General features: G+C 36.2%; 1 protein-coding gene across 3 annotated transcripts in view; it reads left to right on the plus strand.

The window, feature by feature from the left end:
* PRXL2A (peroxiredoxin like 2A) overlaps positions 1–28,000 on the plus strand; it is a 70,898-nt gene that overhangs the window by 34,670 nt on the left and 8,228 nt on the right. For all 3 annotated transcript variants that reach the window (XM_074233011.1, XM_074233013.1, XM_074233012.1), the window contains exons 2-5: positions 16,343–16,516; positions 16,707–16,801; positions 26,054–26,194; positions 26,870–27,034. In XM_074233011.1, coding sequence (XP_074089112.1) covers positions 16,345–16,516; positions 16,707–16,801; positions 26,054–26,194; positions 26,870–27,034 — 573 coding nt within the window. In that variant the 5' untranslated portion in view covers positions 16,343–16,344. The remainder of the gene's footprint in view (positions 1–16,342; positions 16,517–16,706; positions 16,802–26,053; positions 26,195–26,869; positions 27,035–28,000) is intronic.

Consider the following 28,000-nt stretch of genomic DNA (forward strand, 5'->3'; position numbering starts at 1 on the left):
ATTCTCTATATACAAACTATCTCTTACACTTTTCCCCTTTCAGTCTACTCATCCAGGATGAATATAAAAATTTCCTAACCTCAAGTTCCTCCTTCTCCTCTCTGACCCCTCTAAGATATCCTTTATAACCCTTCTGCACTGGTTGGTAGTTGTCCTTCCTGCTCAAAGAGGAACAACATGATATAACTCTGCTGGGTCAAAGTACAGTGAATCTGACTGAATGATCAGACCAATACAAGCTCAGAAGGAATTCCCCACATGCCAGGCACAAATAGTTCATATAAACATTTGGAATGGAGATGGTTCTAAGGTTGCACATCTTACATTTCTTTTAATCTTTCGCAATTCTACTTTGCTCCTAGAGTAACAGGCTACCTTTGATGGAGGGTTTGCCATGCTGAGCATATCCTGTTGGACTTTTTATTTTATGAATAGCTGTGGACATGATATTCCTTCACTCAAAAATCTTCAATGATTCCCTATTGTCTATCAAGTCAGTTACTTTCCTGGCATTCAAAACCTTTCATCACATAAACTTTCCAGCCTATATCAAACCAGTCCCTACCACTTACTCTAGTCAAACAAGACTATTCTCTATCCCTCAGACATTGCCTAAATTTTCCTGCTTCTAGGCTTTTTCCAAATTAATCCATTTGCTTAGAATACCCTTTTCTCTCTCTCTAAGTCTACCAATTGCTGTCCTAATATTTAGTGACCAGCTAAAATGCTATGTCTTTCTACCCTGATGTTCCCATGTAGGTAGTGATCTTTTCTTCCTTAGACCTCTTATGATATTTCTCTAATAAATATCATGCATGTTTTATACATATATGTATATAAATATGTATTTATAATGCTTTGCAAAACTCAGAGGAATTATATAAATGGCAGCTATTATTTTTGTTTTGATTGATGTTATTCATTTTATTCTTCTCATCTTTTTCAATGTATTTCAGGCAAAATGACTGGAAATAGTCATTATCCTGCTATTATCCTTTTAGAGCTAATGCTCTGTGGAATATTGTACAGGTAGATAAAATAACTGCTTTTCATAATTGAATAAAATCATTAGGGTATAAGCTTATCTTCTCTAGACTCACAGAAAGCTTTTTCAATACAAGTAGTGGATGGGGCAACAGGGATTAGAGATAACTATTCTTTCATGATTTTGGTATTTTTCTGCAAGATATTGAAAGTTTTTCATTCCTCATAACTTGAAGAGTATATATTTACCATCATCATATCCATTAAAAGCATTGTTCTTATATTTTTATAGATTAATGCTATGACTGGAAGATTGTGGGAAACAGCTTTGCCTGTGATAATGGTTCAGGATCAAGAAAGTTCATTTGTTGAATTCTCAGGAATATTTTGAAGTATTTTTTGTAGTAGAAGGCCTGCCATCTACTAATCTTTGAAGGATGGCTTTTGATGTATAATTCTAGTTGTTTGTTTGAATGCATCTAAGGATAAAACACAACTCTTTGAGGATAACCTTTTTGTAATTTCTAGCATTAATGTCCTGATCCTGAATTGTCAACATATAAACCCTCAATCTTGCATAAATTTACATGACCCAATCTTTTGTTTACACTACTTTGTTGATTTATTATTGTTTGAATGTATGTGAACATCTCCTACAGAGGGCTTTTTGATTTCATACTTTGCCATTTCACAGATCCTAACTGGAATTTAACCCCTTTTAGTTGTATTCAACAAGTCAGAGCTGTGTTCCTATTCTTGGTCTTTACTATTTATTGCTCAGCAAATGATGTGTGCTTGTTCAAGGAGTATTTTTTTTAATAGTAAACACCTTTGCTTTTCATCAGGGTTTTTTTTTATCTCAAGCATAATGATGTCATCTTGGATCTCTTCAATGAAGAGACAAGATGCAACCATATCCATATCCTCCAAGTCCAATCTCTTCAATTTTATTTGACCCTTTAGTTATCCTAAGAGAAGTACAATTCTCAAGAGTTATGTGTTATATCTTCCCTTTTAGGGTTCTATATAATTTGATGGTCTTGACTAACATTTGTTTTGTTTTGTCCATCCCCTTTTCATTTACCTTTTCATGCATCTCTTGGGTCATGTATTTGGCGATTTAATTCTCTGTTCAGTTCTAGTCTTTTTGTTGGGAAATTTTGAAAGTCCTTTAATTCGTTGAATATCCATTTTATCCGCTGATAGAATTTTGCAGGGTAGTACATGCTTGGTTGTAATCCCAGGTCCTTTGCCTGCCAATATATGGTATTCCAGGTCCTCCTGTCCTTCAGTGTTGAAGTTGATAAGTCCCATGTGAGTCTGATTGTGTTTCCTTTATATTTAAATTGTTTCTGTGTTGCTGCTTGCAGAATTTTCTCCTTTATTTGAGAGTCCTGGAATTTGTCTATAATAGCCCTTGGGGGGTCTCTTTCTGGAGGATCAAGGAGTATTTCCTATAAGTTTTTAACTTGTTTTTTGTGTATTCCAAGAATCATTCATTTTTTAACATCTATCTTTCTCTATGTTAGGACAGCAAAGTGCTGCAATAAATAGTGTTGGGCTTGATGTTAGGAAGACTCAACTTCCTCAGTTCAAATCCTGCCTCAGACACTTAATAGGTTTGTGATCCTGGGCAAGTCTTTGAAACCTGTTTGTTTCTTCTTCTTCATCTGGAAAATGAGCTAGAGAAGGATATGGCAAACCATTTCAGCATCTTTGCCAAGCCTTGAAGAGTCAGATACAACTGAAAACAACTCAACAACATTTTAGGATTATAAACACTGTGTTTTGGTATTGTGTGATTTTTTTCAAGGGACCCATTAAATATTTGTTATTGTTTATTTTCTAGTTCCAAATCTATATAAAGAATGGTTTTGAACAGTTGTTATTTGATTTAAATTCTATTATTGTTAATCCTGTTAGTGAGTCTCTTCTCTGTAGCCTAATGCTCATTGTAGAACCTAATAGAGATCAATAAATTACAAAATATCACGATCCATTGATTTAATTTGACTTCTACTTCCTAACCTTTAATTTCTATATTTTTCTTCATGAACATGAAAAATTTTAAACTAATCATCTGAATTACATCTTAATATCATTGAAGAGAGGTGGAAAAGTTATTTAATGTGTTTTTCAGAAGAGCCATATGAAGATGTCACTTCTGTACATCAAGTGATTCATAAGATGTTTTAGAATGTCTTCCCCTTTAATTTGAAAGCCATTCTCACTTCTGTTTAGAAATAATGATAATGGGTCTAAGGTTAAGAAAAACCATAAGAGGCTTAAATTGTCTCCCTGAAAAATGTTCCATTTTATATAATCCTTTTTTTATATTAAAACAGAGGATAGTTTTCCATGTGTGCATCAAATAAATAATTTTAGAATTTAGAAATCAAACTTTTAAAAAATGTTAAAATTATTTTTGCATGTAATTAGGGAAAATATTAAAAATTCAAATAAATAATTTTAGCATTTTCATTTTAACTGAATCAAACTCAGGAAGGAACTTTTTCCAAATGCAGGTCTTCTCTTCAAAACCTGTGTCAGATAATGGTATTATTTTTGCTATCCATTTGATTATTATGTAGACTAGGACTTTACATTAAAATACATATTGTCTTAGGTTTCTCAAATTTTCCATTTTTTTTTTTAGATTTAGAAGTACTCTGGGATTAGGGATGAATTGATTTCCCATGATTATCCTAATTGATATGCAATAAGTTGTTGTGTGACTTGGACCTAAAGGTAACTTTGTCAAAAAAGTAGCAGGCATGAAATTTTTGCTTAGATTTGTAGTGAGTAACATTTCCAGTTTTGTCCCAAATAATACTGGTGCATACTGAAAGATTATCCTCAATCCATTTCATACACACTTGTGCTCTTCCTGTGATGGTGGTCAGGACCCATCTGAATTTTCACTAACTTAGATATTGGTCTTTCTGATTGATGCCAACCCAGTCAACCATATTCAATATCTACAGAACCCATTTTACCATTGTTTCAAAGTTCTTTCCAGCCTTCATGGCCATAGTCTCTGAAAATACAAAGTTCCCACTGTATATCACCAGACATGGTATTATCTTACTTAACCATTGCTTCCTCTCTCGTTTTGCTATGTGAATTTGGAGGGATTTGGCCTTGTGGAGACTAAGATCACCTTTACTTCTAAGAATCCTTGATTTTCTTCAGGGCTCAATTTAGGGGCTACCTCCCACAGGATCCTCTTCTAAATCCTCCTGTGTTAATCCCATTAGTGAGTCTCTTCTCTGTAGCCTAATGCTCACTGTTGAACTTAGTAGAGATCAATGAATTACAAAGTATCAAGATCCATTGATTTAATTTGACTTTCAACCTCCTAACCTTTAATTTTTATATTTTTCTGTTTATTCTTTCTTTCTCTTCAGATTACCATGTAGATATGGACTTTTTCTGTATAGTGTACCTCCCCTCTCCCACCCCAAACTATAAGGCACTTCATCTTTGAATGCAGAGAATCTATCAAGGGCATTATATATCTTTTCCATAATAAGTATTTACTAGGCAGGGAATAATGGTGTAAGACCCTATTTTGTTGGTTTTTGGAACTGGGGTCATTCAAATTGTGTCATAGAGGTAAAATTCTTGTACTGTTGCTAGACAAATCAAAGTGAAAGCATTTACCAAGAATGTGTTCATTAATCCAGAACAAAAGTCGAAGGTTTAAAGATGATTAGATACTGTCATCGTTCTGATTATAAATGATGCCAACTAGAAATCTGGCAGCATTATTGCCATGACCCACCAGGAAGCTTCTAGGGAAACCAAAGTCTTTGGATTCTGAGGGCAGCATGGTTGAAGGTGGAAAGTCTAATAGGAATGGTCATGCTGACAATTAGTCTATTGAGAGACTTGGTTTGGATATATTAAGTTGTTGCTTTCTATCAACAGAAATCACTTGCTGGTACTTGCCTGGCATTGGTGGTGGCCAAGATGCCTCACTGATTTAAGAGGAAGAGATACCAATTCAAAGGCCAAGAGACTCCTATAGCATTCAGATCATTGTCAATAGTCCTGTTTCCTAACAAATCAGGTCATGGCATGGTTCTAGAAAAGGCAAGTAAGAAGCTTACCCTTCACTATAGTAAACATAATTGTGCAAGTCATACCACCATTAATTTGATCAATGTGTTTGCCTTTGAAATTGAGTAACTATTATTAAATACTTGTTATGATACATAGGAAAGCACTGGCTTTCAGTGATCATTTAGTCTGTCTGATTCTTTTGTGATCCCATTTGGGGTTTACTTCAGTGGTGGGATTCAAATAAATTAACCACAAGTTCTTTGTCCTAATACCATTTTAAATATACAAAAAGATATGCCTAAAGGTAGTTTAATATTTCACACATTTAATACTCAAATAATAATAAAAGAGGCAAACAAAACTAGATTATATTATAATCCTCACAGGTAAGCAAATAAATCCTTATGGAGTGAAAGCAGCCACATGTCCACAGAAACCAATGTTGGAACATGTACAAAACCAAAACACATCTTACCTATTCTAACTCTTTTTTTTCCTACTTCCATGGCTTCTGAGGTAGATGATAAAATAACCTTTGAAATCTATGTTTCTATTGGTTCATTGTGACCCAGCTTCCTATTGATTTCACCATTCAGCACACTCATAATATCTCAGGGGAATTTTGGGTGTAAAACAAAGCAGAAACAAATGACAGTTTATCAGCCCCCCTGATTGTTTGATACTTTTTCTCTTCAAGTTATATGTTTGTTGACTGAGGTAACAAAAACAGGTAATTAAAATGTAATATTTCATCAAAAGGTATAATGAGTTTTAAGAAATGAATAAATATTACAAGCATAGTTCCTTCAGTTTTTTCACCTCTATAGATAGAATGAACATTACCATGGATGCTTAGAAAATGTTGCAGAAGAATGTTAAAAAATAGTATGGAATGTAAATTTGTAATTTCCATATTGGGTGACTGCCCAGATGCCTACCCTAAAGAGAATCTTGATTACAAGTGCCATTTTAACAATCAGTTTGCCAAACTTAACATAAAATTAGTATCAGTTCTGCCAAAAGGTTGTAAATTAGCTGAATCCTACCACTGGCTTTCATGACAAAGATCCTGGAGTGGTTTTCCATTTCCTTCTCCAGCTCATTTTGCAGATGAGGAAATTGAGGCAAATGGGGTTAAGTGACTTACCCAGGGTCACACAGCTAGTAAATGTCTGAGACCAGATTTGAATTTGAATCCTCCTAACTTCAGGTCTGATACTTTATCTACTATACAGCCTAGCTGCCCTGCTTATACACACAGAGAGAACATAAATTTTCCTTAGTAACCTTGGGCACGAGGGGTCAATTTTCAAAACCATTGCTTTGTCTAAGCAATCTAAGAATTACATAAAGATTCTTTTCTACTGGGAGCTATTTTAAAATTTTCCTATTGAGTTCTTTGCATGAGACTGTCTTCACTGGAGTTTTTGGAAGACTTGGGGAAAAACTTTTAATTAAGTCTCTTGGTAAGGGGCAGGTGGGTGGTACAGTGGCCAGAATGCTGGACCTGGAGTCAGGAAGATCTGAGTTCATTTCTGAGTAGAGACAATTACCAGCTCTGTGACAATGAGCAAGTCACTTAACTGCTATCTGCCTCAGTTTCCTCATCTGTAAAATGAGAATAATGATAGCATCTACCTCACAGAGTTGTTGTGAAGAACAAATGACATAATAATTATAAAGCACTCAGCACAGTGTCTTTAAGTAGTACGCACTATATAAAATGTTAACTGTTATTTTCATTATTAATAATAAGAATAAATGATCTTTCCCCTAGGTTTACTGTGTGGAGGTAGGAATATGATTAGTTTTAATTGTCTGACTTCTAGGAAAATAGTCTTGACATAAAATTATAAATTGCTGGAGGTGCAGAGAATATATTTTATTTAACAATTGAATATCCCCAGGACTAAGCTTAATACATTGAACATGGTAGGTGCTGAATTAATGGATAGAATAAAAGAATAGCTTTGGAAGCAGTTTCTTAGGAGTGCCAGAGTATTTCCATGAGATAAGGGGAAAATAGTAATTAGTCCTCTACAACCTGAAAATAGGAAAATACGAAGAGAGGGAGAACAACTCTGGCCCAGCTACATCAGTGAAGGACAGGTACCTGAAGTCATTCTGTTTGGCTTCTTTCCTATTTGATTTCATTATAAGCATCACTTTCTCTTTCTTTCCTTTGTCCCACACCTACCTTCTCCCACCCACTTCCTTTTTTCTCCCTTTCCCCCCCTGCTTCTCTACCTATGCTTCAGGCCAATATTTTCTTGGAGGTACAGTTCTGCGGGTGGCACCCAGGTTCTTGTTGTTGTATACAGGTAAGGTTTCTAATATGACAGTGTCTCTACTTGTTTCTGACAGAAATTAATCATTTACTTATGATGCTTTCCATTATGACTTTATTTATCCCCCACTCCACCCTGTGATGCCTCATCACTGTATGGGGTAGCACTAGATTCTGAGCAGAGTACAAGTTCTAGCAGCTCCTGCTGAGAGGGGAAAGCTCCAAGTTCTGGCCCAGTCGTGAACTGTCCCCCTTGCCTTTTGAGTTCCTTCTAACCAGTTTAGAAAGGGTTCCCTGTCTTGGGTGAGGATTGACTATAAGATATTGAATTGTTTGGACTGCAGCAGTTGCTAATTTCAAACCTCACAGAGGGCTCATTTCCAATTACAAGCATATATAAAATGCCTACTATATGCAAAGACAAAAACAAAACATAATCACTACTCTCAAGGACCTTACAAAGGAATACCCATAGATCCTTGAATTCTGGAAGTAATCACTTCATTGTCTTCAAAAAAATATCACTATTCTTCCTTCTTTTTAAAAAAAAACATAAATATGGGAGGATTTAGCACAACCAGGCATTTTTTAGCCCAACCAGTGTATTTGTAGACATCACTTAGCCTAAAGTCTTAAACTTCTCTAGAACAAGGATCATAGATATTTTTATTTATCTCTGTATCTTCTGTATTTTAATCACAGAATCACATAATTCAAAAAGTTCTCAGAGGCCATCTGATTAACAACTGATTAAGATTGCCCTCTCTAATAAGTGGTCATCTCTTTTCTTGAAGATCCATCCTTATGGAAATGCTATCAAAGCATCTATCTTATTGATTTCCTTCTTTGGGAAGCTCTTCAGTGGATCAATGTATTCCCTAAAACCCAGAACTGATTGTATGCCACATATGACCTAATTGAGGCTCCTTCATAGATAAACTATAGCTATTCATATCAAGGCATTACCTGGAGCTGTCTGAATTTTTTATGTGTTGGAAAAAGCTTAGCTGCAAACTTATCTGCCTTTTGATCATGTAAGATAGGCTTTTTAAGAAAGCTCCAATATTCTAATGAATGTATGATGTCTTTGATTTGAGTTATCCTTCCAATGATATGAATTTCACCCCCATCCATGCTTACCCATAATATGTAGTTCTCTTTCCCTATAAGCTAGAAGAGAAGGGTATTCATTCAACATGTTGAAGAACTTCTCACATTCTTTAGACATCACAAGAGTATCAATGGAGCATGTGATTTATCTTCCTGTTTTTAACCTCATTTTTGCCTTGATGGTGTGACTGGCCCACCTTTTTTGATCCTACAAACATTATTTATATCTCTACTCCAAAGTATTTTTGATTTGTTAATATTATAACTTGCTCATGGGCATTATGCACATCTCCATTGTCCTTTGGGTGATCATAAATTTTGCTTATTCACAAGTTGTAGTGTTCCATGACTCATAGACATATAATATCACCAGAATATTAGTGTTGAAAAGATAGATTTTTATTTTAGGGAGAAGCTGAGGGAGAGGGGAGGTCATTAAAAAAACTTTGCAATTTCTCAAAGATAATCCATCTCACTCTCCTTCCATTCAATTCTGAGCCCAGCTCAGTGTCCATTTGAAATGTCTTCTATATGTGTCTGTACTTGCACATATAAACATACACACATACAGATGCACATAAATAGATGAGTTCTACAAGTTGCCCCATCAATTATATAACATAACCAGGACAATATGGATTCTTTATCCATTTAATTTCTTTTTTTCTGTGTGGATAATTAGGTCCAATACTTTTGAATAATTATTGATTTTATTTAGGAGACTTTTAAGTGTTCATAGAATTATAGATCTAGAACCAGAAGAGACTTCAATCCAATCTCTTGATTTTACAATGAAAAGGATGAGGAAACTCAAACCTAAGGAGGTTGAGTGTGACTTGACCAAATAAGCATCAGAGGTGGTACTTGAACCCATGTCTTCTAATCTCAAATTAATCTTCTCTTCCTGGACCTGCTGCCTCTTAAGCTCTACTCAATCTTTACAATGTCATTCAAAGATAAGAACACCTGAAGGATGAAGAAGGAATGCCTCTTCAACTTAGATTTTACTAGGTCTTCTTCATGAACATCTTTGGTAAAACATAACAACTGTCCTCTGCCTTATGTCTCCTTTGATAATAATAATAAAAGAATCTTTGAACAAGGTTATCCTGAGTTATTATCCCATCTTTCCAGAAATCTTGTATAATTTTGACATAAACATGGAAAATACCTTGTTGGATATGAGTTTTTAAGGTTCTACCAAAGCAAGTGCTTTTATTTTTTTTCCTAAATAATTAACAAACTAAGCACTATGGGATTTTTTATTGTCCAAGATGGTAAATTTTGAACTGAAGAATTGTTAGAGACTGTGGAATCCAAATCTCTCATTTTTCAGATGAGTTCGTTGAAGTCCAATTAATTACATCATCACTAAGTGTCTCAGGAAGGATTTAAATCCAGGCCTTCATGACACCAAGGCTACAATTGTAATTCTATTCGCCTCTATTTAATTTTGTCAGAATACATGTGTAGTCTGTTCATATTATCCTCACACAAAGCAGGTGATGAATCAATGCTTACTGAATGACTTAATGAATGAATGAATGAATGTTAGCTTAAAATTTTGCAGCCTAGTGTTGAGAATTTGGCAAGTTACAAGTTCTTATTCTATGCTGTAAGAATACATTGTATTCTTAACATTGGAAGGAGGGCCACATTGCCAGGGATAGATCCTGGATGTGCAGTGAGAAATGTAGGTGGGAAAAAGAACATTCTTAAAGCACTTTATATCAACTGTCTAGGAAAGACAGAAAGAGAAAATAGAAATATATGATAAAAAGAGGTCTTCCCCTAAGTGACACAGACAGCTTGGATTAGGAAACCTTATTGTGGAAACATCATGTGGGTAGTCATACCCAGGGGCAATAGGGAAGGAATAGGAACAGTTGGCATGATTGCTAATGACTCAAAATGTTTCAAGCTTTTGATGGGGCCCTGGAGAGCCTGGCACCCAGCCACCCCAAATAGATGCCCCAATCTGATTGGCTATCTGCTTTGGTTTTTATACTGGTCTTATACCTGGTCCCATTCAACCCTTGTCTCTCCCAGTGGTTCAGGCTGACAGCAAAAGCAAGAGATTTGGTGTGGAGGAAGTGGGGTGGGGACGTGAGCCCTGGATGCTGAAGGTGAGTCCCTTCACTCAGAATTCCCTACAGAATTCAGCCACACCTGCTGGAAGGAATCAGGTGTTTTAAAATTTAACTAACTAGCCTAGCAAGGGAGCAAGGGAAGTTTTAGGAGCTCTGTGGCTGGTTCAAAGCAAAGCAGGCAAAGGAGTCAGTCTTTCTGTTTTTAGAGTGGGAATGGAGCAAACAAAGCAAATTGTTCTACAGGCACACAGTTTTTATATTAAAGGTATTCACCTGTGGGAGCAAACTTTTCTTGATAACCAAGTTATCCCAGGGCTTTGGTATTAAATATAATCTTGCCATCAGTAAGAGGCTGTCTCATAAATTGCCCCCACTAGAACAATGTCTTCCCTGACTCTAAGGACACAAAGATTTATTGATTGACTTTTTAAAATCTAATCTGTAATCTGTCCAACTGTCTGAGAAATTATTCTTTACCTGGATCTGGATGTTTTATTCCTGCATTTTTGTTTTAGTTACTTTAGTAACCAGCAAATTATCTTGCAGTTACCTTACTGTAAAAACAGACAAGGTCTAGTATACTACTGTTAGGTTTGTTTTGGTTTGGTGGTCTTGTTCACTGATTAGTCAGTCACCCTTAATGCTATGGTTCAAATCCCATGTGAAGTGCACAACTGATTGTGGGAAGTTGGAATTTGAGATAGTAAGTGGTCAGTAAGTAGTTAGTTAGAGATAGCCATGTGTCTTAAGGACATCTCCTTACTTAAGCAACCAAAACCAACAACATATAACTAGAGGGCTTGCTACTTGATCCATTCAGTGACTTCCCAGTCTTCTGGGAAAATACACATTGGTTATTCATGCTACTTTGATTTCAACTGACCCAGAACCCTACCAGTCTCAGTCAATAGAAGGAGTCAACAAATATATTTGTTAAGCCAATGATATGTGCCAGTTACTGTGATGGAGATACAAAGAGAAGTAAGTATAAGACCATTCCTATTCTCAAGAAACTTAGTCTAATAGAGGACTGCAAAACCTAATGATGGCATGGGAGTGATCAAGACATGTTCTTATATCCTTGTATGTAGAGAAGAGGCATGACAGTGAATAGAATCCTCCCTTTGGAGTCAGGAAGACCTGAGTTCAAGTGTTACTTTTGATACTTTTATGACCATAGATAACTTTTCTGAATCTATTTCCTCATTTAAGAATATTTCTAATACTAACCCCACAAGGTTGTTGTGAGCCTGAAATAAGAGAATGTATGTGAATGTCAGCTATTATTGCAAATGAGTATTTCTGTGTGGTTTGTATATTATTTAAACATGTTTGTGTGTGTGTGTGTATATATATATATACTATCATAAATATATACACAAACATATTGTATGTAAGTATTAAAAGTTCAAAATACATCCTTGTTTTTATAATTTAACTCTATTCCCCAAACCCTAATCTGGATTTATCTCAGATTTGGACTCAATCTCATAATTATTTTTATTTCCTGTAAAGCTGTGGATATCATAGATGTTTCATCATGAGAATTGTAAGGCTTAGTGGGCTAAGGAAAGAAGCCTTCCTTTTCTCTAATTCTCTAATCTAAAACTATCACCATAACTTAAAAAGTTGAGTGATGTTAAACCTAAAACTGTCAAAAATCTTTAAAATTGCAGATTTTAAAACCAGTAAGGAATAAGGTGGGGGAGAGTCTAAGGGGACAGGAGAGTTCTGGTGAATATAAGGTATTTACAAATGTAAATGAATATCTGGAAACCTTTTCTTCTAGCACCTAGCAATCTGTCACATGAAAACTGATAAATGTGTGTTGATGGTCTCATGGTGGATAGAGAGTGCTGAGCCTGGAGTCAGAAAGACCTGAGGTCAAATCCAGTCTCAGACCCTAACTGAGTGATCCTAGGTAAATCACTTAACCTCTGTTTAACTCAGTTTCTTCAACTGTCAAAGGGGAATAATAATAATAACACTTACCTCAAAGTGCTATATGGAGCAAATATGATAATATTTTTAAATTATTTGGTATGATGCCTGGCACATAGTAACACAATATAAATACTTATTGTTTCTATCAGAGTCTTGAAAATATCTTTGATCCCTCCCCCTGATCACAGAGTATAAGTAATCAATCAATCAACAAGAGAAGTATTTATTAAGTATTCACTATATTCCAGTCACTGTGCTAAGCTCTAGGAATATGAAGGAAAAAATGTACACAATCCCTGTCTCCAAAAAGCTTACATTCTAATTGGATAGTTAACATAGACACAAATAGATAGGTATAGGTTACATAAAAATTAAATAGAAGTTGATCTTAGAGGGAAAAACTCTAGTAGAAGGTGGAAACAATAAAAACCTTCTGCAGAAAATGTTGCTTGAGTGAATCTTGAAGGAAGGCAGGAATTATAAAAGGTAGAGATGAAGAGAAAGAAAGAACATGAGAGCTACCCAGTCCAAAGAAAAATGGACCTCTGTGTGGGAGGGATGATAAATAGTATGACTGAACCCTAGACCACATGGACCCAAGTCATAACTAAGATGGGTAGAAAGATAAGATAGGACCATATTGTGAGGAGTTTTACAAAAGAGTTTATATGGCTTATTAAGTAGGGGAGTGATATGATTAGACCTATTTTTTTAAGAAATTAACTTTTTTTTTATTTGAGTTTTGAGTTTTATAATTTTTCTCCCAATCTTACTTCCCCCCCACCACAGAAAGCAATCTGTCAGGCTTTATTTTGTCTCCATGTTGTACATTGATCCACACTGAGTGTGATAAGAGAGAAATCACATCCTTAAGGAAGAAACAAAAAGTATGAGATAGCAAGATAAGACAATAAGATATCTGGTTTTTTTCCCTAAATTAAAGGGAATAGTCCTTGAAATTTGTTCAAACTCCACAGCTCTTTATCTGGATACAGATGGTATTCTCCACTGCAGACAGCCAAAATTGTACTGATGTTGTTGCACTGATGGAACGACCAAGTCCATCAAGGTTGAACATCACCCCCATGTTGCTGTTAGGGTATACAGTATTTTTCTGGTTCTGCTCATCTCACTCAGCATCAGTTCATGCAAATCCCTCCAGGCTTCCCTGAATTCCCATCCCTCCTTGTTTCTAATAGAACAATAGTTTTCCATGACATACATATACCACAGTTTGCTAAGCCATTCCCCAATTGAAGGACATTTACTTGATTTCCAGTTCTTTGCCACCACAAACAGGGTTGCTATGAATATTTTTGTACAAATGATGTTTTTACCCTTTTTCATCATCTCTTCAGGGTATAGACCCAGTAGTGGTATTGCTAGATCAAAGGGTATGCTCATTTTTGTTGCCCTTTGGGCACAGTTCCAAATTTCTCTCCAGAAAGGTTGGATGAGTTCATAGCTCCACCAACAGTGTAATACTGTCCCAGATTTCCCACAACCCTTCCAACAATGATCATTATCCTTTCTGGTCATATTAGCCAGTCTGAGAGGTGTTGCCTCAGAGAAGCTTTGATTTGCATAAGAAATTAACTTTTGATAGGTTTTTGGAGGAAAGATTGGAGTGAGGAACAAGCTGAGGTAGGAAACTTAGAAGGCTATTGCAATAATACAAATGAAAGGAGATGAAGGCCTAAACTAAATTGATGGTTGATTGAAGTGAAAAAGAAACATATCTGAGAAACATTTGAGGACAAAGAAATTACAAAATTTGGTAACCAATTGATCTATACCATAGTAACAGTGAGGAATAGTGACTGACACTAGACTTGACAAACTGTGACTGATTGTATCCTAGACAGTAAGACAGTAAAAATAGGGAATTTTTTAAGAATAAGGGTAAGCTGGAATGAGGGAAGAGAAGTATCATTTAGGATATGTTGAGTTTGAAATGCCTACAAAACATGCAATTCAAAATATTCAATAGAAAATGACATGAGACTGGGTCTTTAGAGAAAGATGAGGGGGTGGCTATATAGATCTGAGAATCATATGCATATTGTTACTAATTGAATCTTTTGGGATCTATTGAGATTTCTGAGTTAGTGAGTATAGATAAAAAAAGGAAAAGGACCCAAGGCAGAACGCAGGGGTCTTCCATTGTTAGTAGACATGATAGTAGATGGAGTTTCAATGAAAGAAGACTGAACTGAAAAGAAGTGATCTGAGAGAAGTAGGAGGAGAATCAATAAGAGTCAAGGGGACACAAGGCTCTGAAATCTAATTAAAAGGCGATTGGGAAATATTTGATAAAATAAATAAAAATACGATAAAACATAGATAACATTACACTTTAAAAATTGTCAGTAGGCAGCCCACAGGCATAGTAATGCCTCTGTTTCTATATGAGTTGGATGCCATTGATCTAGTCTAACTCCTTTATTCTATAGATAAGGAAAGTAAGACCTACTAGGGAGATTAATTTTTCTATTATTTTTATCAGAACATCAGAAGGACCAGACTAAATTGACCTTTACAGACACTCAGAAAATATCATGCCTCAAATCTCTTTGGGAAGGACATGGGGAGAGGTTCAACAACAAAGCAGTATTTACATCTGAGTCATACAGCCATATCAAGAAATTAAAGGAATTGTCTAAATAGGCAGAAGAGGAGTCACAACCTTGGAATATGGGCAATTTAGCATGACCCCGCTGATTGAGACAGAACTACCACTTTGATTTTGACTTGCCTTTATTTTTTCACATGTTTGTGCAATCCCACTGAAAACAGCATTTGCTGTAACACTGTGGAACAGCCCCAGTTGAATATTATCCCAGAAACTATAGTTGGGCAGTCTTTCACAACAATATATCCAGTAAATCGTTAAATCCCTTTGATTCTGCCTTACAAATAACTCTGAGATTCTTCCCCTTTCCACACCCCAGATCAAGGTAGTATATATATATAACAGAAAGAACAGTAGCCTTAGAGAGACCTGGGCTTAAATCCCAACTGTGGGATTTACTAGCTCTGTGGACCTGGAAGGAAGGAAGGAAGGTAGGTAAGAAATAAATATATATTCATACTCTTCTATTTGCAAGGCACTATGCTAAGAAAAAACAAGTATTTTCTCATTTCATTCTCTTAACAAACCTGGAGAGCATTATTATCCTTGTTTTATGGTTGAGATAACCGAGGTAGATGCTAAAATGACCTGCCATAGCCACAAAGCTATTAAGTATTTGAGGACAGATTTGAAATTGGGTCTTCCCAACTCCAGACCCATATAGACACCTAGAGAAGGAGTAGAGAGTATTGGATTTGGGGAGGAAAGGGTAAAACATGGAGTTTTCCATAGAAATGAAATCACAAATTAGTCAATAAGTATTTATCATGTGCCTACTAATTTGCTAAGTCTAAAGCCCTTCTCCACCATACCTTATACATTCTGGTGAGGTTCCACTCTTCCAATGGAGATAAATCTTTTTCACTACCCATCTCAAAGGATTGTGTCAAGGACCATCTTTCACAGACTTGGAAATGCTTTATAAACAAGGATTGAAATCATTTTCCAAGAGAGCTGCAAACTCTGGGAAGTGATGAAAATTCACCCAAAGTCTAAAATGGTCTTCCTTAGTGACTAGCTGTGACCTCAGGCCTTGGGAACCGCCTAGCTGCCTTGCATTAGCTTCTATCACTATTAGATCCCTCAGACTTCTTTTCAAGAAAAACAGTTGGTAAACACCTGAAGACTACTTTGTCTTAACTTCTCTATGGATATTTGCCTGGATTTCCACACAGGCTTCAGGCTTCAATTAAGGTGGGGAAATAATAAACTGTTGCTTTTGATTTCCAGAAATGTCTTTCCTGGACCTGAATTTCTTCTCCTTTGGGATGTGGTCTCTGACGGCTGGAGCCCTGGGTGCAGCTGCTTTGAGCTTGATCCTGGCCAACACTGATCTGTTTCTGACCAAATCAGTAGACGCTACCCTAGACTTTCTGGAAGAGATAGAACTGAAAACTCTGAATGGTAAGAATCGAACTTTAGGACTCAGCACTATGCCTGGATAATTCAGAACATTAGTTGTAGCCAGGCACCTGGTATTCTTTAATTTTGAGCTCCTCTGATGACTTGGGGCCTGCTTATAAGCTTCAGAATCAAGAAGTGAAATTGGAAGAAGTGAGTTGGAAGACATTAAATACCTTTCTTTCCCTTCCAGATCCTCAAAAGACTTTCAAAGCCCTGGAACTCTGGAAAAAACATGGAGCCGTGATCATGGCAGTCCGAAGACCAGGCTGTTTTTGGTGTCGAGAGGTATGTAGTTTTTGCATTGGGTTTTACTTAGGGAAAAGAGAGTCATGATATGTGAGCAACATTTATATTTCATATATCTGTGGAATTATGGAGGTTTTAAATTTATTTATTTTTGTCATTGTTTTCTTTTTTAAAAATTGAGTTCCTGATTCTCTCCCTCCCTCCCATCCTTCCCCACCCAGTGATGAGGCAAGTGATATTTCAACTATACATATGGAATCATGCAAAAACATTTTTGTGTTAGTCATATTTTTAAATAAACAAGAAAAATAAAGAAAGGGAGAAAATTATACTTCAATCTGAACTGAGAGTTCATTAGTTCTGGCTCTGAAGTGGATAGTGTTTTTTTTTATCATGTGTCCTTTGGAATTGTCTTAGATTATTATTTTGATCAGAATAGACAAGTCCTTCACAGTTGATCATCATTACAACATTGTGTTCTTGTTGGTCAGTCATTTCGGGCATGTCTAATTCTTCATGACCCATTTGAGGTTTTCTTGGCAAAGTTACTAGACAGGTTTGTCATTTCCTTCTCCAGCTCATTTTACAAATTAGGAAACTGGGACAAACAGGGTTAAATGACTTGCCCAGGATCACACAGCTAGTAAATGTCTGAGGCTGGATTTGAAGTCAAGTCTTCATAACTCCAGATTTGATGCTCCCTCTTTTTGTAGCTTTGTGTAGCTTTGCATGTTATCATACTTTTGTATTGTTCACCTGCTATTGTAAGCAAATGTCTTGTCTTCCCAAGCAAGACTGGTTTACATATTTGTGTGCCTATGATAATGACTACTGATATAGAATAGTTTATGATTTGCAAAGCATTTTATATGCCTTGGTAGTTCATTTGATCCTCATGACAACCCTATGAGGTAGGTGTGACTTTTATCTTTTATCCCCATTTTATTAGTGAGGAAACTTGGGGGGGGGCGGGTTAAGTGATTTGCCCGGGGTTACACAGTTTGTAGTTGTCGTTGTGATCCTCAGGATTTTCATCATGTTCTCAAGAATAGGCATTCTGGTTTATTTTTCTTTTATACGAAGATGCTCCCAATGCAGTACTTGTTGGTTGGTTGATTTAAATGTATTGACTCTGAGTTCCTTTCTTACTTCTTCATCATCAATGAGCATTCTCCCCACATTTCTGGAAAACTCGAATTTAATGAGTGATCAGTGCAGCTTCTTAGAGAGGAGATGATGTTCAGAACCACATTTCACAGAAGGGTATGGTCCTGAACAAGTCAATCAGGATCAATAGTTACTATTCATTTCACTTTTGCAAATAGGAATTTGTTTCTCTGTTGCCAAATATGCTTTATAGAGGACACAGAAGAAAACTAACAATTATTTTTACTTAGGCAGGCTTATAGAGACAGAACAAAATGCAAGCTTGACTACATAATATATCAGATTGCCTGCCATCTTGGGGAGAAAGGTAGAAGAAAAATTAGTAGCTCAAAATCTTATAAAAAATGAATGTTGAAAACTGTCTTTGCATGTTATTTTAAAAAATGAAATACTATTTACAAAAAAATGAAAGCTAGTCAGAATCACCTCTGATGATTGATTAACCTCTGAACTCCATTAATTAGTTCAATTCAGTAATCTCTATAAGGAAAGTTCAGTGTAATGAAACTGAGTTCAAATTCCACCTCAGAAATTTACTAGCTGTGTGTCTCTGGACATGTCACTTAAATTTTAATGTGCAGCAGTTTCCTTATCTATAAAAAAAGGATTAGACCCAAAGGCCTCTTAAAGTCCCTAACAAATGTAAATTTATGATCCTGTGAACTTCTAACCTATTGAATATCTAGCCTATGCTAAAAAAAAAAATGAAAACCAATTCCTTGCTATTTTAGGAGAATCCTGTTATATGAACTTCTTGTTATTGAATTGTTTCAGTCATATCTAACTTTCCATAACCCCATTTGGGATTTTCTTGGTAAAGATACTAGAGTGTTTTGCCATTTCCTTTTCCAGTCCATTTTATAGATGAGGAAATTGAGGCAAAAAAAGTTAAGTGACTTCCCAGGTTCCTGACTCCAGCTCTAATACCATATCCACTATGTCAGCTAGCTCATAGAATCAACATGTGCAAAATATATTCTATGTGGGAGTCATTGCTCTCATTGATATGCACAACTCACCATAGTCAATGATTCCCCTACTAAAGTTCAGTTGATCTCTGGATTTGGCCAGCTGGACAGCCACCACAACTTGCTACATAGTTGAGCATTTCTGACTGCCCAATACCCCTTAAAATTCTCCCTAGAACAACTGCCATCCCTTTCCTCTCTAGCCATCTTTCAGGTGAGAACTATGAAGGTACTCTTCTCATACAAAAGACAACCCCAGTACCTCCATCTCCAGCTCCAAACTCCTAACACTTCAGATTTGGTCAAATTCAACAAATATTGTCTAAACACCCACAAGATGCAAAGACTTTCTGGAATGGTCAACCATTCATTAAGTGAAAAGTAACAAGTTCTTTTGGAGACTTAGTCTTTCTGGGCTCAGTTTCCTCAACTGTAAAATGAGAGGTTTGAGCTTGATGATTTCTGAGGTCTTTAAATTTGTGATCCTGTTAATGGAAACTGATTTTGGGAGAATTGCTGCTTTTCTTGCAGATTCTACCATGTAAGTCTCACATCTGAATCAAAAGTACAAAATCCAGGGCAGCTGGGTAGGAGAACTTGAGTTCAAATCCATTCTTAGACACTTAATAACTATATGACCCTAGGCAAGTCACTTAACTCTAACTACCTCCCAATCTGGACCTTCCTCAAGTCTCTCTCCACTGCAACCTATGCTCCATACTTGCCAGTAAAGTAATTTTCCTTAAGCATACATCTAACCATGCCATACTTTACTCAGTAAACTCCAGTGGTATCTATTTAGTTCTTAAAAGTCTTTCATAACCCAGTTCCAACCTATATTTATATGAGATATTTCACATTTTCTTTTAGATTTCATCTATTGATTTTGTTTTATTATTTCTTGATATCACTTGAAGTCATTAACTTACATTTGGCAAATTCTGATTTTCAAGGAGTTATTTTCTACAATGAGGTTTTGTACTTGTATACCAAGCTATTACTTCTATTTTCATAAGTTTCTTTCATGTCTCTCATTTCTTTTCTCATTTCTCCACTAGTACTCATTGAATTGTAAATTTTTTTAAAAAATCCTTTTTAATCACTATTTTAAACTTTTAGAAAGTCTTTTTGACCTTGTGTCCAATCTTCACTTTTCCTTGATGTTTTGTTTACTAATATTTTTGAAACATTGTTTTCTTCTGTGTTAGTGTTGTGAGCTTCCCTATCACCACAGTTAACTTTTATGGTCAGGTTCTTCTTTGTGACCCTGGGCAAATCACTTAATCCAAATTACCTCACTATGCCCACATACATACACACACATACACACACACACACACACACATACACACACATACATTCATACACAATTCTATTCACAACTCTTCTCAAGTCTCTCTCCTTTGCAACCTACTTTATACACTTTGGATTTTGACTTTGGATTTTATGTTAGTGCTGGGCTCTGCACACTTCTGGGAGCAATGTCTGGCCTGAGCAGAAGGCCCTCTCATGTCTTTTGCTGCTTTCGCATCTTAATCTGAGGGTCTGCAAGCTTTTAATGCCCCCTAAGTGGTATGCTTCAGGGAAAGATCTGTTCATTGCCTTCCTGGTTTAAGCTCTGCAAATTTCTGATCCTGGAGTGGGTCTGTGAGTTTGTGAGTGGTTGAGTTTCAGTAAACTATTGTTGGACTTAGTCAGTTAGACCTCCGGGAGATTTTGCAGATTCAGAGCTTCTGAACCACTGGTTCCTCTTTGGTCTTGGTCTTCTGCTCTAGTTATTCTACCACAGGCATATGAGCAGGGCTAAAGAACTAAATTGATTCTCTCCTCCTGGGCTCAAAGCCTCAGGTATATTTCCAGAACTTATTTCTTACCTAGGACACAGCTAGTGATGGACCTACTTGCTCACTACTACTCCTCCCTAATGAACTCCTAATGAGCAATAGATACCAAATAACACTCATTCTTGTACTCAGTGCTACTTGGTCCCCAGAGATCTCTTTCTGGCTAAGTCAGAATTAAGTCCATAAGAATTCTAGTAGTCATGGAAGTATTCTGAGAGAACTGAACAAAAATGGTTTTTCTTATTCTGCCCCCATCTTGCTATCTGTTTATCTTATCTCAATGTATATCACTACCTGTCTGGCACTTTTTGATCCAATAAAGCTAAATTTTGTTTTTTCCCCCACCTCAAACACACCATCTTTGTTCTCTGTGTATACACTGGCTGTTTTTAAGCCTGGAATGCACTTCCTTCTCACAGAATCCTTTTGTTTCTTCAGGACAAAGTCCAAGCACTATGTTCTATGTGAATTTTCTTCTTGATTCCCTCAGCTGTTACTGTCCTCGATCCCAAATTATCTTATATTTTACGACTTTGTATTTATTTGCTTTATATTCATTTTATGTATCATTCTACATGTCCTTAATGTTTTCCTATTGGAACCTAAGTTCCTTGTGAGAAAGGTTTGTTTCACTTACTGTATTTGGATCACCAATTCTTAGCACAGTGCCTAACATATTGCAAATAGATATTAATAAATGCTCGATTGATTGATTGATTGGTTGATTAAGACAATTGGGAAGAAGTTCAAAGATTATCTGGTCCATCTTATTTCTGTGTAAGCATCTTTCTAAAACATATCTAAATGAACTTTTGAAGATTTAGTGACTGGGATGCACTCTCATACAAGGTAGCCCTTTGGACTTTGAATAGCTATCTCTAATCATTAGCAATGTTGAATCATTTCCAGTTTGGCTCACTTTTGTGTCCTAATTAGTAATAGTGAAAATGACATTCATATTTTTGTTTGCCCACTCCCTGACCTAAAGGAGTTTCCTTCATGGCTTTTTCAGTCTTGCCTGGGCTCCCTCCCTACCTTAGACTGGGTTGGGTTCTCTTGGCAAGATTCAAGGAGCTTCTGATTATTCCAAGGGAGCATTTGTTGGGTGTGGCCTCTAAATAGCAATGGCATTTTAGGAGCTTGTACTGCCTTAATTTCTTCTACTTTCAAAGTCAAGGTGACCTGAAAAGTTGGAAAAGAAATTCCAACATAAAATAAAAGGTGGCATGTTATGGAAATGTTTGGTTTTCAGAAGGATGAGTGAAAAGGGCATGTGGGTTAAATTATTTAATAAAGAAGCCCAGAGTAATAAGCAAATAAATAGCATTTTTTAATGTGCTAAGCTGTAGGAATATACAATTATTAATTGTCCTCCATATCATAACTTTTCTCATGGTGATTTTGATATATTGCGAATTGGCATGATAAGTGAAATGGAAATTGTGAGGGAATTTTGTGGAAGCCACAGGTGACATCAAAGTCCAGGAGACAATACAGAGCCTGTTCCCAAATATTTGACCCAAATTTTATAATGAGGTACTGTAAGTACTCCAAACAAAGGAAAAGAAAAAAAATTCAGACTTCTATGATATGAATGGAGGGTCAAATAATTTTACATTGATTTTCCAGAGGAAAATTCCCATGTAGGGAAATTTCCCATGTGGAAGGGATTACTGTACATATAAGCAAAAAAGAAAAAAAAACATTCCCTACCCTCAAGGCTCTTACATTCAAATAGGGAAGAAAATGTATAAAAGGAAACTCAAAAAAAGGGGCATGATGGATAGACCTAGGTGAGTGAAACTTTGTGAAAAATGAAGAGATGACTGTCAAGGAATCCTCCATAAATGGAAATGCTGGGAAAGTCCTTCACCCTCTAAACATAGGAAAAGACATACATAGTTTTAGTTCATCTAGATTCTAGTGTATATGATAAAAAAAATGGTTTTCTCTAAATGAGAAAAACCTTTCAGTTTATCAGTTAAGACTCCAATAAGAAAACAAGGGAGGGAGGAAATAATGAATTGATAAAGTCTACTATGTACCAAGCATTATGAACCTTTATAGTGTGTGTGTGTGTGCCCTTGTTATTTGACTGTCTGTTATTTAACCAGGTGATTTATAAGTATATTTTTAATCAGGTTATCAATAAATGTGTTCAAGGAAATGAATGTATTCCCATTTAGATTTTCCTTCTTGCAATTGATTTAGAAAGTAAGCCCCCCCAATAATTCCTAGCTCTTATTGAAATAGAGTTGATGCACTTCAAAATACTCTTACCTTAAAGCAAACACACTGTTTTGCTTGCAGTAACTTTTTAAAAAGTTTTATCCACATTGCTATTATTTCCCCATAGAATCCTCTATATCGATGGAAACTTCCCTATTAGCAAAGAAATACACTTAAGCAAAACAAATGGGTACACTGACTATGTTTAATTACATATACCTCATTCCTTGCTTCTCTCCCAAGAGAAAAGAATGTTCTAGAATATATTTTCCTGTTGAGATGCCTGGGCTTTGAGACACAAATGTCCTGACCATGATGTGGACCAACACATTGCAATTTTTCTTTCTAATGGAGAAGCTTTAACATTGTATTTACATAATCGAGAAAAGGGTCTTTCCTTATTTATAACAGATGAGCCCCATCTCTCAAGTATGCAATTTCTTCTATTATATTTTGGTAGAAATTCATTCATTTAACAAATCACTGTAGCTGTTGCTGTGTACAGAGTAATGCAATATATTGGGAAGAGTCTGTCCTCAGACACTTAATACTTACTAGCTATATGACCTTGGGTAAATCACTTAACCCCATTGACTTGTAAAAGAAAAACAACAGCAATCAAAAAAAAAACCCAAAGATCTGTAGGTAAGAAAGATATTTATAGGTTCACTAAGTCTGAGTTAGAAAGGATCTTGCAGGTATTTTGAAATTCCCTGATTAGTCCAACAAAAATTCCCTCCATTAAGTGACCATCCCACCTTTCCTTGAAGACCTCCAGTGAAGGAGAGCTCATTATCTGTTAAGGTGACCCATTCTACTTTTCATCTATTTCACTCTTTCCAAAGTTCTGGGTTATCTAGGTGACTCTATCTTGACTCTATCTTCTAATACAATAGCTATCCACACCTACTTTTGTGTGGACTGAGTAATAGATAAGAAGCTGTCACAAGTCCCCACCCTGGTTGCCCAATCATTTCAGTTGTGTCCAGTTCTTCATGATATTAAATTGATTTGCCATTTCCTTCTCCAGTTCCTTTTACAGATGAAGAAATTGATGCAAACGGTTTTAATTAATAAATAACTAAATAAACAGTAATAAGTAACTTACCCAGTATCACACAGCTAGTAAGTGTCTAAGATTAGGTTTGAACTTGGGAAGATTAGCCCAAGATTCTGTCTACTATGCCAGCTAGCTATCCCTACAGAACTCAAAAGTTAGTTAAGGAGATAAAACATACACTTGAATAAAATTTGAAAATAGCACAAAAATAAAGAATAAATAATAAAATGTTAATGCAGGAGATATCTCAAGGCACTTAATGTCAAATGAGTAGTTTGCCTAATGAGCTCAAAGACCAGAGAAATCAGGACATGACTAAGTACTCAGTAAATGTTTGTTTCATTGAATTCAATTCCTGTGGACAGAATTATCAACAAAAGCTGTATGTGGAGATTTCTGTTAGATCTTGAAGAATAGCTAGGGTTGAATTTGAGAAGAAAGGAGGAAGGAAAAGTCATTCCATGTGAAAGGAAAAGGCAAAGTGGTAGGACTTTGCAAAGCATATTTAAAGGATAATTAGTGGACTGGTCTGACTGAAGTGGTGTGTCCTTACAGGGGACAATGATGAAAGAGAAGATAATGATGATGATAAGAGTAGGAACAAAAGATAGATGTGTGATTTCATTGATTTGGAAAATTATTAGATTTGGAATACTGCCCCCCCCATGCAGGTCAAGATCCCTATTAGACCTTAAAATCCTAACAGTTCCCTAGAATACTGAAGAGTTAGTAAGTGACTTGCTCAAGGTCACATAACCAGTGTGTGTCAGAGGCCTGAAGACAATAGAATTGCATTTAGAGACCAGGAGATTGGATCTATATAATAATATAAAAATTATTAAAAAATCAACCATTTCTTCATGTACCCTTTAGTCTACCAAATAGTAAATACAAAAGAATGATAGTAGGAAATGGACCTTTCCCAGGAGGGTTTTTTTTTTAGAATTTCACTGAATATAACATGAGAATGAGAAGAATTACAGCAACTCATTTTTATATCAACTTTAAAAATTGTTTTGCATACATTATCTTGTTCAGTTCTGAGAGGGAGCTACTATTCTTAATTCTGTTTTCCAGATGTGAGAAAACTGCAACTTATGGTAATAGACTGTCAGTTCCTTTTATTTTTGTGTTTATATCCCAAAAGCCTAGAACAATGTTAGGCACTTCATGAGTGCTTAATATCTGCTGAATTAATGAATGAATGAGTAAATGAATGAATGATACTCTCAAAAGTTAAGAGACTTATCCAAGGACAAACCATTAATAAGCATTCTGTATTGGATTCAATCTTCTGTCTTCCTTATTACAAAATCAAGACTATCCAAAACACCATGCTGCCTTCCTAAGTAGATTGAAAACATAAATTGGAGCCCAATTGCAGAAAGCCTTTAGTGCTAGGGTCTTTGCCTGTGATGAAATGGATGTCTTTGCCAATGGTGAAATCTCTTGCAATACTATAAGCATATCATTTCCCATTTGTTCTAAGAAAGCCTTTGCCTGTTAGTGCAACAAACTATTACATGTGCTCTCTTGATACATTCAAATCAAACATCACTCTGTAAGATATGTTTCTTGTTTGTTGGTTATAAAATATAAGGGAGCTATTGTTTGTCAATGAAAAGAAGACAAGCTGTCTTTGTTTTCTAGTTGTTCCAGTGACAGTTGACACTTTCAGCCCTGATTTCCCTTAGGAGGTGACATCTTTGGGTGTTAGGATGGAATGGGGTATTTTTTAATGTATGACCAATAGGGCAATATGTTAAACATAATTGTACATGTAAAACTTATAGAAGATTGTACACTGTCATAGAGAGGGGGAAGGGAAGGGAGAATGATAGAAAAATGTGGAACTCAAAAGCTTGCAAAACAATGAATATTGAAAGCTATCTTTGCATGTAATTGGAAAAAACTAAATTTAAAAAAAGATGAGATTGTGAACTCTTTTATCAAAGAGGAAGAAGATTGTTGATATATGTGTGTGTGTGTGTTGTTTACTAACCTATCTTTCTCTTTCTCTTAGGAAGCAGCTGAACTGTCTTCTCTCAAACCACAGCTAGACCAATTGGGTGTCCCACTCTATGCTGTGGTGAAAGAGAACATCGGGTCAGAAGTGGAGAATTTCCAACCATATTTCAAAGGAAAGATCTTTCTGGATGAAAAGGTACATCTATTGCAAAACGTATCCCAAAAGCTGTGTGGTTTTTTTTGGGTTTTTTTGCTGTGCCAAATTAGAATTGACTCTTTGCTTAGTTGAACTTCTGGGGATAGTTTGAATGCTTTACTTGCAAGGTTCAACAGAATTGGCCTGAAATTGGCCTTGAGGAAATGAATTACTTGAACAGCACTATACCTCAGTTAGTTAAATCAACCTTGGATTTCTCTATAAACTGTACTTAGTTCCTTTGAAAGCCCAGTGGCCTTACTGCTTACCATATTCTTGTACAATTATCTTTTCCATGCACCTTGGATCCAATAATTAAGGGATTATAGGAGCTTTCTTCCTGCTCACTTCTTAAACACTTCTTGAAATGGAGTTCTCTGAGCCTGACATATCTCTACAGGCAAATAGGGTTAATTCATTCTATGATGGAATGCAATAAATATTCACAAAGAAGTAGACTTAGGGGTAATGTGGAAGTGACCCATTCTTCTCCTTATTTTTTCCATTCCATGTCATGGCCTGCTCATGATCAGATTCATGATAAAGGATGAGGATAAGGATAATGATGATATTTCAGATAGTTTTTCTCATCCAAAGAGGTGAGGGCAGATTGGAAAGAGGGGGAGGAACAAAAACATAAGCATCAATAATTTGACATCTATCTTTTTCCTACAGAAAAAATTTTATGGTCCCCAGAAGCGGAAGATGAAGTTTATGGGACTCATTCGTCTGGGTGTTTGGCAGAATTATTTCCGAGCCAGAAATCAGGGTTTCTCTGGCAACCTGGAAGGAGAAGGGTTCATTCTTGGAGGTGTTTATGTGATCGGGTCAGGCAAGCAGGTAGAATACGTGTGTGTCTGCCTTTGTATATGTGTTTATATGCTAGCTTGTTCATTTTCCTTGAGAATCCCCAACTGTTCTCTTTTGCCATACTGCCTTTTTGCCCTGAGCTTAGAAGTCACATCTACTATCCCATTATCTGGGAGAGACAAGCCAAGAATCCTTCCCAACTCATTCACCCCCAGGCTCATAGTGACCCTTGATATTCACAGAGCACTCAAAGATTCACAAAGAACTTGATATGTCTAGCTTAGAGTATAAAGGTACTGTTTGGCTGAGGTCATGGGACAAAGACCCTGTCCTTTACCTGCTATGCTTGTACCTAGGTTTGACCATAATGGGGAGCCAAATGTTTCTGCAAGAGATTGGACTCCCCATTCTTGTATTCATTAGCTCATCATCCCCACCTAGTTTCTCTGGGAAAAATTTTATTTTGAGTTCTAGTCTAGGATTTTCCTCCAAAGACGAATAATTAAAAAATATATGTGTTGTAAGAATGTAAATCAAATATAAGGCATTTAATTTATTCCTATACTGAAAGACAAATTACATGCATAATTATAAACCCAACATGATTGCAACAACAGCAATTTAAACAAGATTCTTCAGTTCAACTTAACAGCCAGGCTGCAATCTGCTGGGAGACTGGTAACAAGTCTCAATAAGGCTTAATATAGTTTGGCAGTTCTGCTAATTTGTCTTTCACATTTCATTTCTACCCTGGACATTGTCCACTCAAATAGCCAACTTTGATCTTCTTTCTGCTGACTTCCCTCTGATGCCAGCTTTTCTCTTGGCACCAACTTGCTTCTGTCATTGCATAGGTTCTTTCTCCTAGCTGTGGTCAAGCTGTCCAGTGTAACCACCTCTGCCTGCCATCAGTCCTGGCAGCTCCAGAGGATGCCATCCTGTTATCTTGCTGGTAGAAGATACCTTCCCTACCATGAAGGCCTTTTTGATACATGG

The sequence above is a fragment of the Macrotis lagotis genome, chromosome 4, assembly GCF_037893015.1.
Source record: "Macrotis lagotis isolate mMagLag1 chromosome 4, bilby.v1.9.chrom.fasta, whole genome shotgun sequence".
Lineage (NCBI taxonomy): Eukaryota > Metazoa > Chordata > Mammalia > Peramelemorphia > Peramelidae > Macrotis > Macrotis lagotis.